Genomic DNA, 18911 nt, shown 5'->3' on the forward strand with positions numbered 1-18911 from the left:
TATATCTATTAATCATTTTTTTTCTTGAATAAGCTAAATTAGCTCACCTAAATTGGTATAACTATTAATCATTATTTTAGAACCATTTTTTTAACTATTTATCACATAAAAGAAAATAAATTAATCGATAATAGGACCGAGTTCAATCAAGTATGACTTCACAACAATTTATGTCCAATCTTTGAGATATCAAAAAAATTCTTGATATGATACTTCAAAAATCTTGATGGAGCCATGGACAATTTTAAAATATTCATAATTTTAAAGACTTATTTGAGATTGTCTTACAAAATTAGAGACAGTTTACTCTAACATAAACTAAATACCCTTCTACATCGATCCCATTAGATTTATATGCACTCAAGTGAGATTCATGTATATTTTAATCAATAAAATAATAAAGAGTTTGTTGAAAAGTGTGATAAATAACATTTGCTAATACTTTTATCTATTTAGAATTAAATATTGAATATTGATTTTGTTCTCATAATTTTATCAAACAAACCTCTTTGTTTAAGCTAGTACCATTTACTACAAATTATTTTCAAGGCTATGTTGTTATTTATGTTGCTATTTGAAAAGGAAATCAAATAAATAATTACAGCCAATACAGTTATTTCTAAGTAGCTAAATAAAATTACTTCTTTGATTATATTTTTAAGAAATATTTTTAAATCAACAAAAAAAGAAAGATATATTTGATTCAAATTTTAGATGAAGTATATCATTGATTTAAATATTTTTTATAAATAGGATCATAGCGAATAATTACTATGACTCGAGTTTTACAAAATTTTCAATAAAATAAGGCCACATTTTTACTCATAATAATTTTAGCTTATCCTTGTGTATTTTTTTAGGGGTAGCGATGAATTATTATTTCTTTCTTGATGAAAAGCACATGTGGCTGCCTTATGTGCCTCTCTCACACGTGTCAGCATCACCAATGCTTATCTTTATGTCATTATCCATAGTGTTAGGGCTGGACATCGGTCGGTTTCGGTCGGAAATCGGTCCGAAAACCTAAACCCACACTAACCCACGGTTTCAACTCCTAAACCCACTTCCGACTGTTTAGAGACTCGGTTTAGTCGGTTTCGGTTTCGTCGGATAAGACGGTAACATCGGTCGGTTCAGTCGGTTCACCACTTAAAGGCCAATTTGAATTTGGACAATCATTTTAGAAAAAAATACTTATCAATAGAAAAATTCTGTTTTTTTTCCCTTAGTTATTCTAAAACTGGGCCTGTGTTGAGATTAATATAGTATAGTTTTTCAAATTGGAGCATTCAACGTATTTTTAAGCTCATTCATACTTATCTCAAGGTTAATCAATTGGCACAACATGCTTAATAAATTACAATTTTAAACCACTTCAAAGTTCCATAACAAGACATTAATTACAGTCATCCAATATAAAAACTAAACATAAGCTTTTTCACCATCATTATAAATCAATGGAGCAAGCTTCTTGCTGATTTTTCAACATAAAGAAACTTGAACCAGATTGCTGCAGAAAACAATGAAAACCCATAAGCAATGATAATTATTGTTAATCTTAAAAGGAGAACAAAATAGCAGAAATGGTGGTTATTTATATAAACATTTGTTAAGAGCTTCCAAGTGAAAGTTATTCTAAAAAGGTATAGAATAAAACTAGGAAATAAAGCCATCAATATACACAACTGATCAAGGAAAAAGAAGCAGAGAGCGCATTATTTGCATACACTTTGAATACACATTACATCAACTTGATTACATGTTTTCATCATACACTTTGAATAAGCCAATGGAACCAAGAAATAACCAATATAGGAAGCAAAGAAACAGAACTCAATCTTAATCACGTTTAGAAAATTGATTTTAAACATGTTAAATATAAACCTTACCAAAAGCAAAGACAAACATGTTTACTTGCATACATAGATACATAAATACATACATACACTTAAAACAAAGAAAGGAAACCATGTTTACTTACAACTCCATACACCAACACTGATTATCATCTGTAATTCTTAAAACCAAACCCAACCTTGACTTTCTTGATTGCTATTGTGTATCATCATTCTACGTTTAAAACAATATGTCTCCAATACATCAAAAACAGAAGTTACATATCTACATTAATCATTAAAAAAATGAAATGATATATTTACAATTACAACAATAAACAAATACAAGTGATCAAATACACACAAATCAGTATTATGTTTTCAGAGAAAATATCAACATATCAGTACAAAAAATGATTATATCGTTTATCATCATCCCTAACTAATGAAAAATCAAACAACATATCTTAATAGCTTTTACCTTTTTATCAGTTATAGTGATAAGATCAATTTCCTTCCTCATGCTCTACAAGTAATAAGCTGAAATAAAAGTAACAAAAAAAAAGTGTTAATCAAATCAAATAAATAACAAATAAGCGTATAAATCAAATCAAAGATGTGTTCTTTATAGAAAAAAAACCACAAACTAAGAACTGTAAATGTCAATTTTACTCATCTTCCAAAATTAAAAATGACAAAATCAAAACCCTAGCTCCTACCTTTTATCAATCAACGATAAGAAATGAACAAAATTAAATCTTTTTAAATGATAGACCACCATAGCTCAACAGTATTGGATAGGAGATGAACAAACCTAGGTCAAGACAGAAGTGTGTGAGACAAATGTTAAACTATGAATATAGGGAAAACGGAAAAAAAAAACCATTACATACTATGTAACGATGATGGTGGATAGTCGTTGATGAGACGAGAGAGCTGGAACAGGCGAAATCTGGAAGTTGAACGGAGGAGGAGTGAAACAGCGGTGGAGTGAAACGGCGGAGGAGTGGTTTTAGGGTTTTACTGGGATGGGGAAATGAGTCTGAGTGGTGTTTTATATAAGAATGACAAACGACATCGTTTAAGAGTGGAGTCTAAACTTTTTTTATTATATTTTGTAACTTGTGACAGCCTGTGTGTTGCTGTGTTACATGTGTTATATTTTATTAATAAATGATGATAATTATATAAGAACTGGGCCGGTCGGCTGCGGTTTCCGTTGGGCCTGAATAAAGAAACCGAACCGATCCATTCATAACCAACACTACCCAGTTTTATTGACCCGTGTCAACCGGTCAACCCGTGTGACCCGCCCGCTTCGGTTTCATGTGGGCCGGATATTACGGTTTCGGGCGGAAATGAATTATTTGTCCAGCGCTACATAGTGTTAATATTATGTGGTTCCCATTTGCCTGCATGTGTTCCCTTCTTACCCTTCTCTTTTCTTTCTTTTTTTCACCTTTTCCTTCTCCACCACCATTGCATCCACCTTCTCTCTTCTTTTTTCATCAACTCCGACCGCTTCATACTAAAATAAAACCACCATCATGATCCCCCCTTTCTCCTCTATAAAACTCTTATCTTTAGTTTTTAGATCTACAAACTCTATTTTTTAGACTGTCATTTCTGGTTCGTTTTCCAGCCATCACAAGCTTCCATTGACGAAACCAAGTTACAAAGTAGAACCTCCTTGATATTCACAATAAAACCCACAAATAAAAATATTAACTGGAGTATTTTCACCTCAGCTATTTGAAGGAATGTTGTTTGAGGTTTGTTTGTTCTTTTTCACTATTTTTGAGGATCTACCAATTTTTGCATCGGATAAAACAATGTTTAAATTGTCTAGAACAAAGCCTCGTTTCTTGTAAAAATATAGAATAAAAATCCATCTTCTTTTATATGTACATTTTTTTTATTTGAGTAAAAATTAATCACAATTTTTTTTCTGGAAAATTTCTTTCTCTATTTTTGTCTTTGTACTCTGCCATTTTTTTAATTCTAAATTTGTTTGTAACAAAGTCTCAACTTTATTCCATTAGTTTATATTTTGTTTATTTGTGTAAAAAAAGTAGTCTTTTTCTTCTTTCTATTATTATTGTTATTATTATTATTTTCTTGGGTTAAGAAAAAAAATGTGACTCCTCTATATTTGTGATTTAGCATTTTGGTATTTTGAAGATTTTTTTTTATTTTAAAAATCTGTCTATAACAAAGTATTTTCATCTTCTCAATATGTTTCTAATGACATGTTAATGAAGGTATGAGTTTTATCCTTTGAGTGTTAATTTTGTTTTCTACAACTTGCATTTGTTGTGTCCATATTGTCTTTGTTGATACTCATATCCCGATTCAAATGGAAATAATAATAATAAGATGATAATCTGATCTAAAGGTCTTACTCATCCAATTTCCCATGTTATGATGAGAGCCATTACACCTCGGCCAAATTTGATAAGAATTAAAACTTTAAGGATACACCTTATGCATTTGATTATTATGTGGAACATGCTTTCAAGTACCTTTCTTGGACTTTTGGTGTTGTAAATCAACGATTTTTGAATGGAATGCAAGCACTGCATAAAATGTGTTAGTTTTCTTTCTAAATGTATGTTTAGAAAAGTTGCATTTTTGGATATAATTTACTGGTGTGGGTGCTTCAAGCACTGTCTAGAATATAAATCAACAACTTGAATATAACAAGCAAGCACTGCTCAATAATAGATAAACTGCATTCTTTAATATAACATGAGAACCTTTTTGTTAAATTATATTAACACCTTGGACTTATTGCATAAAAAATAATCATATGTGCTTCAAAAATTTAAAATAATTTGTGTTAGATTCAAACATACTTTATGACTTGGCTGTAAGTGAGGTAAATTTGGGTTGTTTATCATTTTTTTTTTATTGGTGGTAAATAAGTCTAAATGGTTGAATATTCTTACATATGTTGAAAGAGAAATAACAATCTATGACACTGCACTCTAACATATTGTCTTATGTTCCTGCACTTTCTATTAACATTTTTATTTCGTGCACTGATAACTTTGTTTCTTCTTGGTTTTGGATTAGGGGGGGAGATGAACCTGACATCATTGCAACTTTCAAAGTCATTGATGGTGCCTGAAACATCAACGGTCTATGAAGTTTTTCGTCGAATGGCTGTTTGCAGAGTAGATGCTCAATTTCTAACTGATTCAAATGGTAATTTACGAACTTCTTCACTATGGAATGGATTACTTAATTATGATTTGGTGATATAGTGATCATTTGAAGAAAAAACAACTTTGCTCGCTAATATCTTGGGTTTGAGTTAAAGTTTAACTTGTATGATTCAGTAAAAATCATCTTCACATGATACAGTCATCTTGAATCATACATTTGAACACTATCATAATTATTTCATACATTCAAACAAAGCAATTATATAATGTTAGCATCCTGAATTTAGCACCAATATCAAATAAACAAACAAACAAACCAAATTTCCCTTTGTTGACAAATAACTAAAGCAATTAATGATGATTAATTCGATCAGTTTGGTAATATCTGTTGGGAATCTTTCAAGCAAAAGTTATATTATTTCCTGCTTTATGTTCTTGATAAGTTCTATTATATTGCAGTGTTGCATAACCCAATTATACTCATAGACTAATTTATGGTTGTTTAGCCTCTTAAAAGGAATGCTTACATGAAAAGAAACAAATTAAATTTAAGCTTCTGAATTGAGTGTGTCTCTTATGCGTTCAACTGATTGCTCTTGTTTTTTGCAGTTAATATCCTTGAGGGTGATGAGACAACCACTTCCCTCGCCTAGATTCACCTACTGTACGTTTTTTTCTCTCCATTTTAATTATGTTTCTTCGCTAATCAATTTACATTGTTTTGTATTTATAGCCCAAGCATTTCAAATAGATGTGATGGGACAAAAGGCTTATTAAGTTATTAGCATAGTAGAATGACAATTTTTGTATCATCTGGACAACACTAAAATAAAAAGTTCCAAATTTTAAATAATATTTTTAATTAGGACATTTAAGTAATCTTGTCCCTTATGCCAATTGTCATAGAATAAGCTCTCCTTTTACTGTTTTATTGTATCTTGCTTGTTTAATTTCATTTTTGTTTTGTTTTAATATTTAACATGTTTTGTTTCTTGTTTCTTTGTCAGTATCTGATGTGGTTTAGTTTGGGGAGCTGCTAGAAGCAACAGTTCTGCAAGGAGTCAATAGTTAGACATGATGAAAACAAAGGCATGTAAGTTTTCCTTTTTCTACCGAATTTCTAAATGAAAAACATGAAGTCCTAATGTGATTACTAATAATATGACAAATTTTGGTTTCTCGGTAAAAGTAATATGAAAAATATGACACTTTGAAAAAGCTGCAATTCAAAGTATCATATTTACCGAAAAACCTGAAGTCTTAATCTTTTTGAAACCCATATGTTTTTTTACTTCAAAACCTGAATTTAATCTTTTAACTCTACATGAGATAATTCAACAAAGAAGCCTTTAACTCTAAATTACATGTACCTTTTTTGGACTCTTGGTGTGTTGTAAATCTTCAGTGGTTCTTGAATATTATGCAAGCATCCCTTAGAAAATATGTTACTTTCTTTTTAAATGTGGTTAGACAGATGTCATTTTATAATAAAAATTGGAATTTAAACTTGAACAATAAACTTTTCCTGGTGTGGGTACTTCAGGATGTTCAAAATTTAAATCATCAACTTAAATATAACAAATAAGCCCAGCTGAATACAAAAAATATTATAGATTGCTTCAGGATGTTCAGAATTTAAATCATCAACTTACAATTAGAGCCTTCAAAACTTTTTTGATGAACAAACATTGTCTTCACAATTTCTGCCTGCAAAGTACACCTAAAAAGGATGTATATTAGAATTAACATACATTAAAATGGTCCTAATTAGAAGGATGTATATTAGAAATATAAGGAATACCTTTGTATATCTGAGAAGCAAGAAATGAAGAGGTCAACCACTATGGTTTGGAGTAGTACACAATTTATCTCGTATTCCTTCATATTTGTTGTTGTCTCATTCATCAACTTTCTCATGTAATAGCTTTTCTAATAATTTTATCCATCTTCAAATTTTTTGCAGGGAATACAAAAGAAAAGGAAACAAATGAAAACTGATGAAGATTTCAATGACAGCTATATAGAGGTGGAAGGAAATGGAAATTGAAAAAGATCTGCAACGAAGGCATTGTGTATATATAGAAAAATAAAATCAAAACTTTCAAATTGTGTAGTGTTTAAAATAATGTTTTTTTGGCCATATAAGGTGGAGCGTCTGTATTGTTTGTAATATTAAACCAATTAGATGTACATTTTATATTAAGATATAATCAAACCATCACTTCCTAACAGCAGAAAGCGTTGAAACCGCAGAAAACACAGGTATTGGGGAGCGTGTTAATAGGGAATGCAGATCACATGGTCTTAAAAGAGGCAAAATCAGGAATTAAATATGTTAATAGGTGTACTTACCTATTCTTAGCAATAATGATGGGTTATTAAGCGGGCCACTCCCTATTAAAAACTCAAAACAAGAAAATTAACTCTAAATTACTCAGAAATTGCCAAATCAGCAGAACAGTTCCCTTGAAATAGCTCTATTTATATAAGGGTTTTGATTTACAACCTTCAAATAAGCCAAAGAAGGATGTAGGTCGTCCAAAGAAATTAACACATCACCGTCAATTCACCACTACTCATTCCAAACAGGAATAGTGTCCCCCATATCCATTGCACCATCTTTTTCCTTCTTTCACAAAAATTTGTGCATTCCAATTTCCAAATATTTTTTCCATACATATCTGGAATATATTGTGGCCAAACAATGCTAAGAGGAAATCACACTTAGGAAAGAACTTATCCTTGAATAATCGAGTGCAAGACAATGTTTCCCTGTACTTAAAATAATTGCGCCCCAAGGTTCATGCTATTGTATCCTTTAGTTTTAATGTACATTAAAGCAATATAATATAAGAATGGCTGATCCGAAGGACCAATTCCACCATCCACCAGCGAAGGACCCAACTAAAATCAGAGCAAAACTCTGTATAGACTGATCTAACACGTGAATTGTTTGCCTCTAAGTGATTCGAACTCGAAATCTATAAAGGAGCACACTCATAAGTCTCAATATTTCACCACGAAACAACCTTTGAGGGTTGGGCTATCAAATTATTAATATTTGCTTGAGGGATGAGATGAAACTACACATTAGTAGTCACATATCTATCAAGTCTCTTTTTAATTGCTCTATTTTAAAAGCCTGTCAATCATGTAAAAGTATAGTCTTCAAAAGAAAGGAAGAAAAGAAGAAAAAACATTCCTTTACTCATAGTCAATATGTGAGTTTTTTTTTTTTTTTGAGGGAATGCGAGTTATTATTATATAGTGGAACAAGTTTTACTATAGTGGAACAACAAAGTTTAGCCTATCACGTTGGAGCATCATAATTGAGTTATCCACACACTAATTTTAAATAAATCCACCTAAAATCTATAGTAGACAAAGCATTACACTGGAATATTGTCTCAATGAATCAATTTTGATCGTGATCCGTTGGTCTAAAACTTTGGAATAATGCTCTCGTCACACATATATAGATATTTATATAATTTAATAAAAATTGAGAGAGCAAGTTGTTATTTTAGAATCATTTACTACACATACTAACAAATTAATAAATTTTGTTACTTTTAATTGACTTATTTATCAGTTTTCCTTAATATTCTTAACTATTTATTATCTCATTTTATTTCTTTATTTACAATAAATATTTAAAAATATTTTGATAAAATAATAATTAATATTTAATTAAACTTTAAAGCCTTAAAAAAAATTGAATTGAACTTTAAAAATAACAAGTATATAGAATATTTCTCCTTCAAAAAAAGTATATAGAATATTTCTAAAAAATGACAAACAAAAATGAACGGAATAGATATATAATACAGTAATGAGTAATGACCCACATTATTATATGGTAACATATTATCATATATATATATATATATATATATATATATATATATATATATATTTTATCAAGAATCATATCACATCATTAAACAGCTTGGGATAATTCTTTATCATCATAAAAATCAAACCAGGAGTGTGTCCCTAGCATTTCTCAACATACAATATACCACATACACATAGTATGTATAATTCATGTTGCATATTACAATGACTTCACTGAATCATGATGAATCAATATAATTTTGTAAAAACTACACCGGGCATATAAAATCATGACATTTCACCATGTTTTCAACAAAGTCACCGTGATACCAAACATGCACAAAATATATAATTGAAATGAATATGATAATATCTATCTTGACCTAATGATTTCACCTTTCATGGCAAGAGACAAAGAAGCAAGACTTGCTTCACACTCAACTTCCACACCAGGCATAACCGCAGCTCTACTACCAACAAACCCATCTTCACCAATCTTAATCTCTCCATATTTCACCATTCCACCTTCTTCACCTTCATATATATGTCCAAACAACAATGCCTCTCTTCCAATACAACCACCTCTCTCAATCTTCACCATTTCAGGATTCAACATTGCTCCGTTACTATCCACATAAACACCATCCATTTCAATCTCAGCACCCATCATTTTCATCCAAATCACAGACAAAAATGAGCCATTTGTTATATCCATGAAGTAATCACCAACCAATGTTCTTATAGCTTGCCATGTGCTATCAAAGACAATTCTTTTACTCCATATAGGTATTGTTTCACCAAGTTTCCTTTTTCCTACAAGTACCCTTTTGGCTATAACACATGATAAAGCAGCTATAAAACCTGAGAGGATCCAAAAAAATGGAAGCAACCAATGGAGTGGAAGTTTTTTGACATCCTTAAAATAAACAACCATGTTTAGAGGAACAAAAACAGCTAAACCAATTACCATGTGAGGTAAAATTGTTTGTAGTAATGGCTGAATGAAGAGTGCTGAGAATGTTTGATACCATGTTCTTGTCAATGTTAATGCCGGTGTTAGTTTCTTTTTCAGCAATGGTTCTTTTTCAGGCAATGGAGCTGATGATGCTATTGGACAACAGGACAAGTCAACCTTAACATTGGATTGTTGTACAAGGTTTCTCCAAGCTTCTGGGAGTCGCTGTCTATTGCGCACGTGCTGACAAATTTCATAGATCAATGAACGGCCGTGATCAATTGAAGCACTTTGTGTGCTGGAAGTAGCTGAAATTGTATCTAACTCATTGCTTTTAAGATAAGGATTAAACTCAAGCTTTTGTGAATCTTCCATAGGAAGATTTTCATTGAGGTTAATCTCTCCAACATCAATGAAAGGGAATTCATTTTCATCCCATGGTTTAGTACAATCCAATGCAACCTCGCGGCCTTGTGTATCGTCTGGAACTGGCCTTACTTGAATTTGAAAAACATAAGAAACTCCATTGGAGGAACTAACACGGTTTTGAAAATCATTAGCAAGGAAAAGCAAAGGACGTGAATCATTTTCATCTCTAGGAATTGCACCTGTCTCTGGTGGCAGAATCCCTGTTGGATTAACTTTACCTTTGTCTTCACTGATGCTGGTGTCATGAGGCCTTAACTTGAATTTCACATACATTTGTTGTCCATCTTCGAACCGCATGAGCCTGCAATAGTTTGAGTAGTAATGCATTTCGGCATACGAATCAGCATGTCTTAGCGAATTCCACACTGCTTCACGAACATGTGGAGCACTCTTTACCAGTTCTTCCCTTGCAGCAAGTCCACACACAAGCCAGCTTGCAAAATCAGCAAGAGTTCGAGCGTAAAATGCATTTCCTGTTTTTAGTGTTAAGTCAATGAGAGTAGGAGGAGGAGAATCAGAAGAATCTGTAGCGGGTTCATCAGAAAATATCCTCAAAGCAGCGCCACGCGCATCAATTCTTGCATCATCATCAGCACTCAAGCTATTACTATGTCTTACTATGATAGGGTAGCTTTTCCCAGGGTAAAAAATCTTGTGCATTGGAATACCCTCAAGTTTGTTGTATATTTTTAAGTGCCCTTTTCCACTAACACCGATGCGATGAAAATATCTTGCTTTAGCATTCATAGTTGTTACAGCTAAATTTGCAGCCAAATTCGCAACTATTTTCTTGTAGTCAATGTCCATCTCCTCTATTCTTTCATCAAAATTAGCATTTCCCGAGTTCTGCATTGTAACTCGGGTCTGAGATCCAATGTAAACACTACCTTCATGTAGTATAGAGTTCATTGGAGCAACTGAAAGTGCGCCTAGAATGACATTCTTTTCAACAAGTGAACCAGGGAGAATTAGGCTTTGACTACCTACAACTGAGTTATCTTGAACCTCTATTTTTCCACAAGTGTATCCATCGGAATAGTTGAAACCAGTGATTATGCGGCTAAAGTCACCAAGATGAACACCATCACCAATTGACATTAACTCGGGGTTTGAAACTGGATTGATCGCTCTGATGGAACAATGCTTACCAATTTTGGCACCGATAAGGCGTAAGTATACGCAGAAGGCTTCTGTTCCTGAGAGAAGCTTTGCAAATCTAAGGTGGCAGGAAAGAGTCAATTGGTTTTGAAGCCAGGTTTTGAAGTGTGTTTGCTTTTGACTTTTGAGTAAACGAGTCAAAGAACATGTGAGAGAGGTGAGTATGAGACCATGAAGCAAGTAAGCACATGTAAATGAAATGGCAAAGGCAATGGGATTTGATTGAACTTCAGAAAACATGGTAGCATATGCAGTAATAGTGAATGGAATCCAATGAAAGGCACCACATATGCAAACAAATGAAAAGCTTTGGATTGAAGCAGGTTTTTGGAAGAACCATGTATACATGAAGTAAGTAATAGCTGCAGCAAGGGAACTAACAAAGGCAACAAGATAAATCCCAAGAAAATGGTATATAGCATCAGACTCGGTTTTGGTGGTAGTAACAAGCAACACCGCATTCTGAAACCAAAGAAAAAAATAAATAAATATCAATTTCTGTTATATATTTAATATATTGTGAATCATGGACAATTATTATAGACATGATTTTTTGACTCAAAATTTTGATGTTGAATTTGGATTTTGTGTGTGTTTTTGAAATGTGTGTAAGTTGTAGAGGATATAAAGTAAAAGAGAGATATTGATAAACACAGTGTCACATACGATGTTTGTAACTTCATGTCCAAATAACACAACTGCTAACCTCTAATTCTTGCATCTAATTACCGAAAAAAAAAAATTGAAACTTTTGCATGGTATTGGAATATAAAATGTTTTGGTACTTGGAACTAACCTCTTTAACATTATTAAGCTTTGCAGTTTTGAGAACATGTTGGCCTCCTTCAACTTTTTGTAGTGGTTGTATCTCAGCTCCTTCTTTGATAATACTTCCTTTTTGAATAACAGCATAAGGTCCAATCGAAGAATTTCGGCCAATCCTAATAGGATGGAGACTAAGAATTCCATTCTTTACCTCATGGCTTTGAACCAAAACCCCTTCAGAAATGACAGCTTCATCACCAATTGAAACTAGTGACGGGTCTGTGATGTCAACCGTGTCAAGCAAAACTGAGGAACCAATTCTTGCACCAAGTATCTCAAACCAGTAATTCAGAAACACAGTTCCTTTGAGGTGTGTTGCCAGAACTTTGGAAGAAATTTCCTGGCTTTTATAAAGCGCCCACCACTTGACAAAGGCAATTGAATAGATAGACATTTCAGGAGTAAGAGCATAATTTGGCCTCAAGAAAGAATTTCCAAAAAATGAAATGCAAATGCATGTAGAAGCAATGCAAAGGATCCAAGAAAGTGGTGCCAAGGCAAGTGAAAATATATAGTTTGACAAAGGAATTCCATATGCTGATTTACCGAAACTTGCGATGAGACTTTGAAAAGTAGTGATGGACAGATAAGCAGGAGAAACCAGAAGGATAGAAATGAAAACAAGTGCCAAGAGTTGAAGTAAATGTATACCCCACTGGTGAGGCTTGGACACATCCACAATAAATTCAGTAGACTCAGTTTCAGCTTCTGGAGCATAGGATGGATTGCTCAAAAGGTTAGGTTGTGACTTCAACAGAAGGTTCTCTGAGAAGTTGACCAATTCTTGAATGCAGGAAGCACTGAAAACATCTATAGCTGCAACAGTAACTCCAAGGAAATCTGAGAGTTTTTGAGTTGCTTTAACCACGCTGATTGAATCCATTCCATAGGTTGACATGTTGTCTGTAACAGAGATTTTGCTTACCGGGATTCCAGCCTGCTCAGAAATAAGCCTTTTCAAGAATTCCATAATTTCCTTGTTACCAATTCTTGGACTAGTTATAGGTGTGCTATTCGCTAGCTGTGCTCGGGGTGTTCTTCCTTCTTTACACGTTCCTGTAGTGAACGACCTTACCAGTTTTTTCTTTGTCAGAATAGGTTGTGGCACCAAATTCAGTGTTCCATCTGTAAACTGTTTGAGACATTCAAATCTTCTAATTTTTCCTGATGTTGTTTTGCTGATGGTTCTAGGCTTGATCAACTTGACAGAAGCAACATTGACTCCATGTTCTTCCGCCACGCGAGTCTGAATATCTTCAACCACATCTTTGCTAACTGGTTTACCATCCCTCAGTTCTGCAATCACAACCAAACCAACCTGATCAGAACCATCCGGCAAGGAAATCCCTTTTGCTGATAAAGTTTCTTCAGGGACGCCGATGACAGCACAACACCCTGGACGAAGAAGTTCAGACGAACTCTCTACCGTCTTCTCAACATCTGACGAATAGATGTTTCTTCCAGCAACAATTATAAGATCCTTGATTCTTCCAGTGATGAATAGCTTTCCATCAATTATCCTTCCCAAGTCTCCGGTTCTTGTGTAGAAGCGTCCAGGATGGTTCGGAAGCTGATTTTGGAAAGTTGACTGACTCAGTTCTTCCTTCCCCCAGTATCCTATTCCTGCACTTGGACTACTGATCCAGATTTCTCCTTCTTTTCCATCTTCCTGAAGCTCTTCAATGCCATCAGGATCAACTATTCTGATGTCAACATCTGCATTCCCTGGATGAACGTATCCACAACACACGCGTCCCTGCCAATCAACAAGAATAGGGTTGCCTTCTCCAAATGCGCAACTAACAAAAACGCAATTCTCTGCCAAGCCATATCCAGGAGCCATCGCCTTTTGAGACAAGCCATAAGGACCGGTCAGCTCAAGAAATCTTTTTAGAGTCTTCTGTCTCACTGGTTCAGCAGCCACCATAAGAAAAATCATGGATGAAAGGTCTAGATTCTGAAGTTTAGCCTTGTCAGAAGACTCTAACCTTCGAACCACTAACTCAAAAGCAAAGTTAGGTCCAGCACTGTGTGTTGCTTGATACTTGCTCATGGTTTCTATCCATAAGAGTGGTTTCTTGATGAATGTCATTGGTGAAAACAGAAGGGCAGTTCCACCACTAACAAGAGCTGTAAAAAGTCCTCCGATCAGCCCCATGTCATGATACTGAGGAAGCCAGCTCACTAGTACTGTCCTTGAGGTGCTCTTGTATCTGCTTTGCATCAGCTTCACATTGTGAATTAGCCCTCCATGGGTGATCATGACTCCTTTAGCATCACCAGTCGATCCTGAAGTAAACTGCAAGAAACATATATCACCAGGCTGAGATTCACGCTGATCATCATATAGATCTTCCATAGCAGAACTTCTTGAGTAATTGACCCAATTATCAGTGTGCAGCCACGGAAGACTCGGCCACCGAGCAGAGGATTTCCCATTTTTCAATGTGATAAAGTTTTTCACTAAACCTGCACGTACTGCTGAGTGATAAGCAACTGTTGATAAAATTGCCACTATGCCACATGACTTGGCAATGTTCTCAATTTTCAAAAGTGCTTGTCCGCCTCTTTGCATGGGATCTGGGGGAAGAACCGGGACTGGTATAACTCTAGCTCTTAGGCATCCAAAGAATGCATCAATGAAATCTAGACCGGGAACGTAGACTAGAAGAACCTTGTCACCGGGCTTGATAACCGGCTTTTGGCTTTTTAAGAGCTTACTTGCAATGCAAGAAGCATTTAAATGTTGCTCTCTGTATGTCCTCTTACTGGTCGCTGTCCCTTCTTCATTTATCCAACTATAAAGGGTTCTGTCTTCAGTGACGGGATGGGTTCCCCAGTGCTTTAAATAGCCATTCAAAGTAGGCAAATTGGGAAATTGTACGCCGGGCAATTCAGCTAGTTGTTTGGGTTCCTTTCTCTGAAACTCGGTTTGCAAAGGAAACAAACTCTGCATAAGACATACTTTTCGTAAGTACTTTATATACATGGAAAACATGACTTCCCAAAATTAATTAAAAGTCTGGAATATTCAAATTTATACCAGGTAATAATATATAAATGTCAAATTACCTTAGTGTAAGGAAACACTGGCAAATCACTGCTACTTGCAAAGTTCTTGCACATAAGAGCCATGGCATAAGATGAGTTTCTCTCCGTGAGCTCAAATGCCATAAGTCCACCGACATAATAAGTATTCCTTGAACCTTGGAGCTCTGATTCCAACTTTTCGTAGAATCCATTTTTCATATCTGCATTCAAACTTGAAAATTCAGAATCCTTACTACTTGAAAGGGAGAACATGGAAATTTAAAAACCTCTGAAATACCTTGGCTGCTAACATGAGGAAAATACTTAAAGCGACGCTGAAGAATGAAGCTCTCAACTTCTCCCCCTATAGCTTTTATTGCTTTGATTGCAAGTTCAGTGATAGTTGGTCCCTTAATATCAAAGGAGTTTCCATATGACCAGAACAAGAATATATCAGTATCAGCATAAAACTTCTGCATGGCAACTGGATTTCCGATTGTACTCGGATCATCCATGTATTCATTAAAATAATAAAATCCAACTGGCATATGATCCAGCCCTTTGATCTTAAAAGCAGTGGTGTAGTAGTCATTTATCTCTACTTTGCTGAATAACTCCTTTTCAATGTCACTAGCATCCATCACCTCTTCTTCAGAATCTGCAACAATACTTAACCTCATCAGGTATCTATCAGGATGAAGTAGTCAACAAACATAATAAGTAAATATGGAGCAGTTAGAAGTTTACATACCTATGCAATTTGAAGGCGCTGATCTGTAAGTTCTTCCATATTTTAGTGGAAAGTTACCGGAGACTATGATCTTATCAAATTCCATCGTCTCAATTTCATTTGAGATCTTGACATTAACATTGACACTGTCAGAATTCCGCCTTATTGCCAACACTTCAGTGTTACAGTGAAGCTTTGTAGGAAGTGAGTCTGCAATCTTCTTCCATAGACTAGTATATCCACCTTTAAATCGTCGAATTTTTCCAGCCATGGATGTTCTGGTAAATTCATGAATGTAAGCATAAGGCATGTCTTGTATGAATCCGTATCCTGAAGCTGTGTAACCATATGCAACAGAATTAGGAACTGATTTCAGTCCATGATGTTTAAGAAATTCTGTAGTTAAGTCCGCGGCAACTTCACTGACAGCGTGGACCCCAAAACGACTGGAATTCTTCACCTTTTCCTGTTAATATCACAAGAAGAATTAACAATATTCAACTTTCAATTGTCAACTCATAGGAACTAAATTATTTTCTTTATGTATCTGTCTAAGATAAACGGAAGACTAACTTGGATTTTCAGTGTAAGTGACATAACAGATACATAATCATCAGCAACTTTAATATCTTGGTATTTTCCTGAGGAAGTGTCAATAATAGCTAGCTTGTGAGAGTCCAATTCTTCTAGCGCAGATTCTGTCTCTTTTGCCAAGTGAAAGATGACAGGAGCACTGCTTGCAGCCAGAACTTGCCCTCCCAGATCATAAACTTTTCCTACATAAACATATATAGGGCTCGTTTGTTAAAGTTTTTTTGTACAAAACTCTTTTAAAATAAATAAATAAACTAATCGCTTTCAATATTTTTATCCGTTTCTTGCGGATTTTTTTAAAAAATGAGAGTCTAAAGAAATTAAAAACTGCTTCGAATGAGAAGTTGTTTTAAGTAGCTTCTTTTAAGAATAATTTTCGATAACTGTTTTTTTTTTTCTAAAATGATTTTCATTATGGTAAACAAACACAAAATTCTGTTATTTTTTTTTAAATCTCTAAAATTTATTGAATATCAAAGTCACTTTAGTTATATTCATAGTCAATTGAATCAGCTGTAGAGTATAGTTAATAGAGTGTTGTTATGGTATAGCTAGTGTACCTTCAATTTCTACTGATTCACACATGCCACCAACTGCATGGTGTTTCTCCAAGACAGTGATATTATTATAACCAAGCCTTGATAATGCATAAGCAGCTGATATGCCACTTGGACCAGCACCTACTATTCCAATTCTGGTGTTTAATGGCAAGGAAGGATGTAGCTTGGAGAATTGCTCCTCTATTGATCTTTCAGGATCCATCTTTGAATTAAATACCTATGAGAAAGCTGCCGAAATCAGTTGAAGAAATCAGTACTACTACAATGACTGCATTCGTCTTTACAAGAATTTAACAAGAATTGAAATACGGGAACATGTTTGGATAAACAATGTAATTAGGCGCTTATCGTATAAGTGTTTTTGTATAAGATAGCTATGTCTATAACTAAAGTAAACTGAAGTCAAACTATTCTCATATAAGCTATAAGTCATTTTTACAAGCTATCCTGGAGAACTTAAGGAAATAAGCTTAAAACAGCTTATGGACATGTTATACATTGTTTCCATCGGCACTTCCAAACAGTAGTGTTTATGCCAGTAGGTAAACTCAAATAAATAAACCAAAACAGGTCCTAAAGGAAGTTGCTAAACAAGTTTGGTTATTCAGGGAATTTAATATGATCTTCTGAACAAGTTTTTTTCCTTTCCTTAAGGGATAAGTTACTAAATTTAGAAAAGACATGATTCACTAGTTTTAGAGATAAATGGGGAGACAGATATACATACCTTTGAGATGAGAAGTGTGCAGTGTATTATCAATCTTGATGAGGACTTAACCAGCTAGGAGCATTGCATGCAATACTTGCTGTGATGATTGCAATATCATTATCAGCATAAACTCTTGATATTTTGAAGTGAATAATGCATGACATATAGTTCCATATACATGTTTATGTTGTGGGAAAATATCAGACAATTTCTCATACCAAATATGAAACATGTTGGTATAGAAATGAGTTAAAGCTAGCAAAAAATGATAAGCAAGAAAAAATGTAGTAAAGAGAAGAAAAGTAGTAACTTGTATTATAGTTACCTGAGTGATGATGAAACACATTAATTTGGTTATTCTTAGTGAATGCCAAATGGCATGTAAGGAAATATGAATGAAACTGCTGAGCTCACTGGTGTAGTATATATAATATGAATGAAAGGGTTCAATTTATAAGATTATAAAATCCATAGAGTAGTGACAAGATGAAAATATTGTTTACCTGGTCCTCGATAACTACTAGAATTTTACTGTGTATCCAACAGATGCCAACATAGGATTATCTAAGGAATATTACCTTGGAAAAATACGTCTGATGGTGACATTTTTTTTATCATCCTTGTGATCATTAACGTTGTTAGATCAAAAAAATTTCTACATGTACAAACACATGCAACTAAATCACATTGTTATAGTGTTGGAATTTAAATGTGAGTGGTTGGTTATACATTGATTAGAAATGAACTAAATGAAAGATATATTAGAGATGTGATTCATATACTCAATGCTATAAGGTTTCGAGTAAAAATGTGTTGTCAAATTCTCTTGGTGGTCTTTAGCTCACTTATGATGCTCCCTCAACAAATGTTTTTCAAATATTCATATTTATGTAATTAATCACATATTTAAACGATAATATTCATATTCATGTAATTAATCACATATTTAAACAATGATCAAATTATTGTCGATTTATGTGTAACAATATGCAAAGAGTTTGGTACCTCTCATCCAATATGCAAACATGATTTACTCACTGTGGATAATTATATGCTTTTCAAGATTCGGAATCATCACAATG

The 18911-nt window shown here is 33.8% G+C and overlaps 1 protein-coding gene and 2 long non-coding RNA genes across 3 annotated transcripts; all 3 read right to left on the bottom strand.

The window, feature by feature from the left end:
* Positions 1 to 1335: 1335 nt before the first annotated feature.
* Positions 1336 to 2954, bottom strand: LOC146951054 (uncharacterized). Its single transcript, XR_015027775.1, has 4 exons — positions 2729 to 2954; positions 2555 to 2649; positions 2317 to 2375; positions 1336 to 1510 (listed from the first exon to the last, which is right to left on the bottom strand). It is a non-coding gene; the product is annotated as an uncharacterized LOC146951054 (long non-coding RNA).
* Positions 2955 to 6577: 3623 nt separating this feature from the next.
* On the bottom strand, positions 6578 to 6994 carry LOC146951055 (uncharacterized). Its single transcript, XR_015027776.1, has 2 exons — positions 6804 to 6994; positions 6578 to 6722 (listed from the first exon to the last, which is right to left on the bottom strand). It is a non-coding gene; the product is annotated as an uncharacterized LOC146951055 (long non-coding RNA).
* A 1945-nt stretch (positions 6995 to 8939) lies between these two features.
* Positions 8940 to 18118, bottom strand: LOC146951056 (uncharacterized). The gene is made up of 8 exons (XM_085747014.1): positions 17848 to 18118; positions 17121 to 17348; positions 16540 to 16742; positions 15988 to 16432; positions 15535 to 15894; positions 15279 to 15457; positions 12178 to 15156; positions 8940 to 11843 (listed from the first exon to the last, which is right to left on the bottom strand). Exons 2-8 carry the CDS (start codon positions 17320 to 17322, stop codon positions 9213 to 9215), a joined length of 6999 nt encoding a protein of 2332 aa, XP_085603140.1. The 5' UTR covers positions 17323 to 17348; positions 17848 to 18118; the 3' UTR covers positions 8940 to 9212.
* Between the last annotated feature and the right edge of the window lie 793 nt (positions 18119 to 18911).

This window comes from Medicago sativa, chromosome 2, assembly GCF_051527215.1.
Source record: "Medicago sativa cultivar Bolivia chromosome 2, Bolivia_mono, whole genome shotgun sequence".
NCBI lineage: Eukaryota > Viridiplantae > Streptophyta > Magnoliopsida > Fabales > Fabaceae > Medicago > Medicago sativa.

What these genes read in the sequence shown, in the direction of transcription:
- LOC146951056 (XM_085747014.1), bottom strand. Translation starts at nt 17,322, where the DNA reads ATGGATCCTGAAAGATCAATAGAGGAGCAATTCTCCAAGCTACATCCT. An exon ending in TGAATCAGTAGAAATTGAAG is followed by an intron (nt 16,743 to 17,120) that starts GTACACTAGCTA and finishes ATGTTTATGTAG; the next exon opens with GAAAAGTTTATGATCTGGGA. An exon ending in TCCTCATGTTAGCAGCCAAG is followed by an intron (nt 15,458 to 15,534) that starts GTATTTCAGAGG and finishes GTTTGAATGCAG; the next exon opens with ATATGAAAAATGGATTCTAC.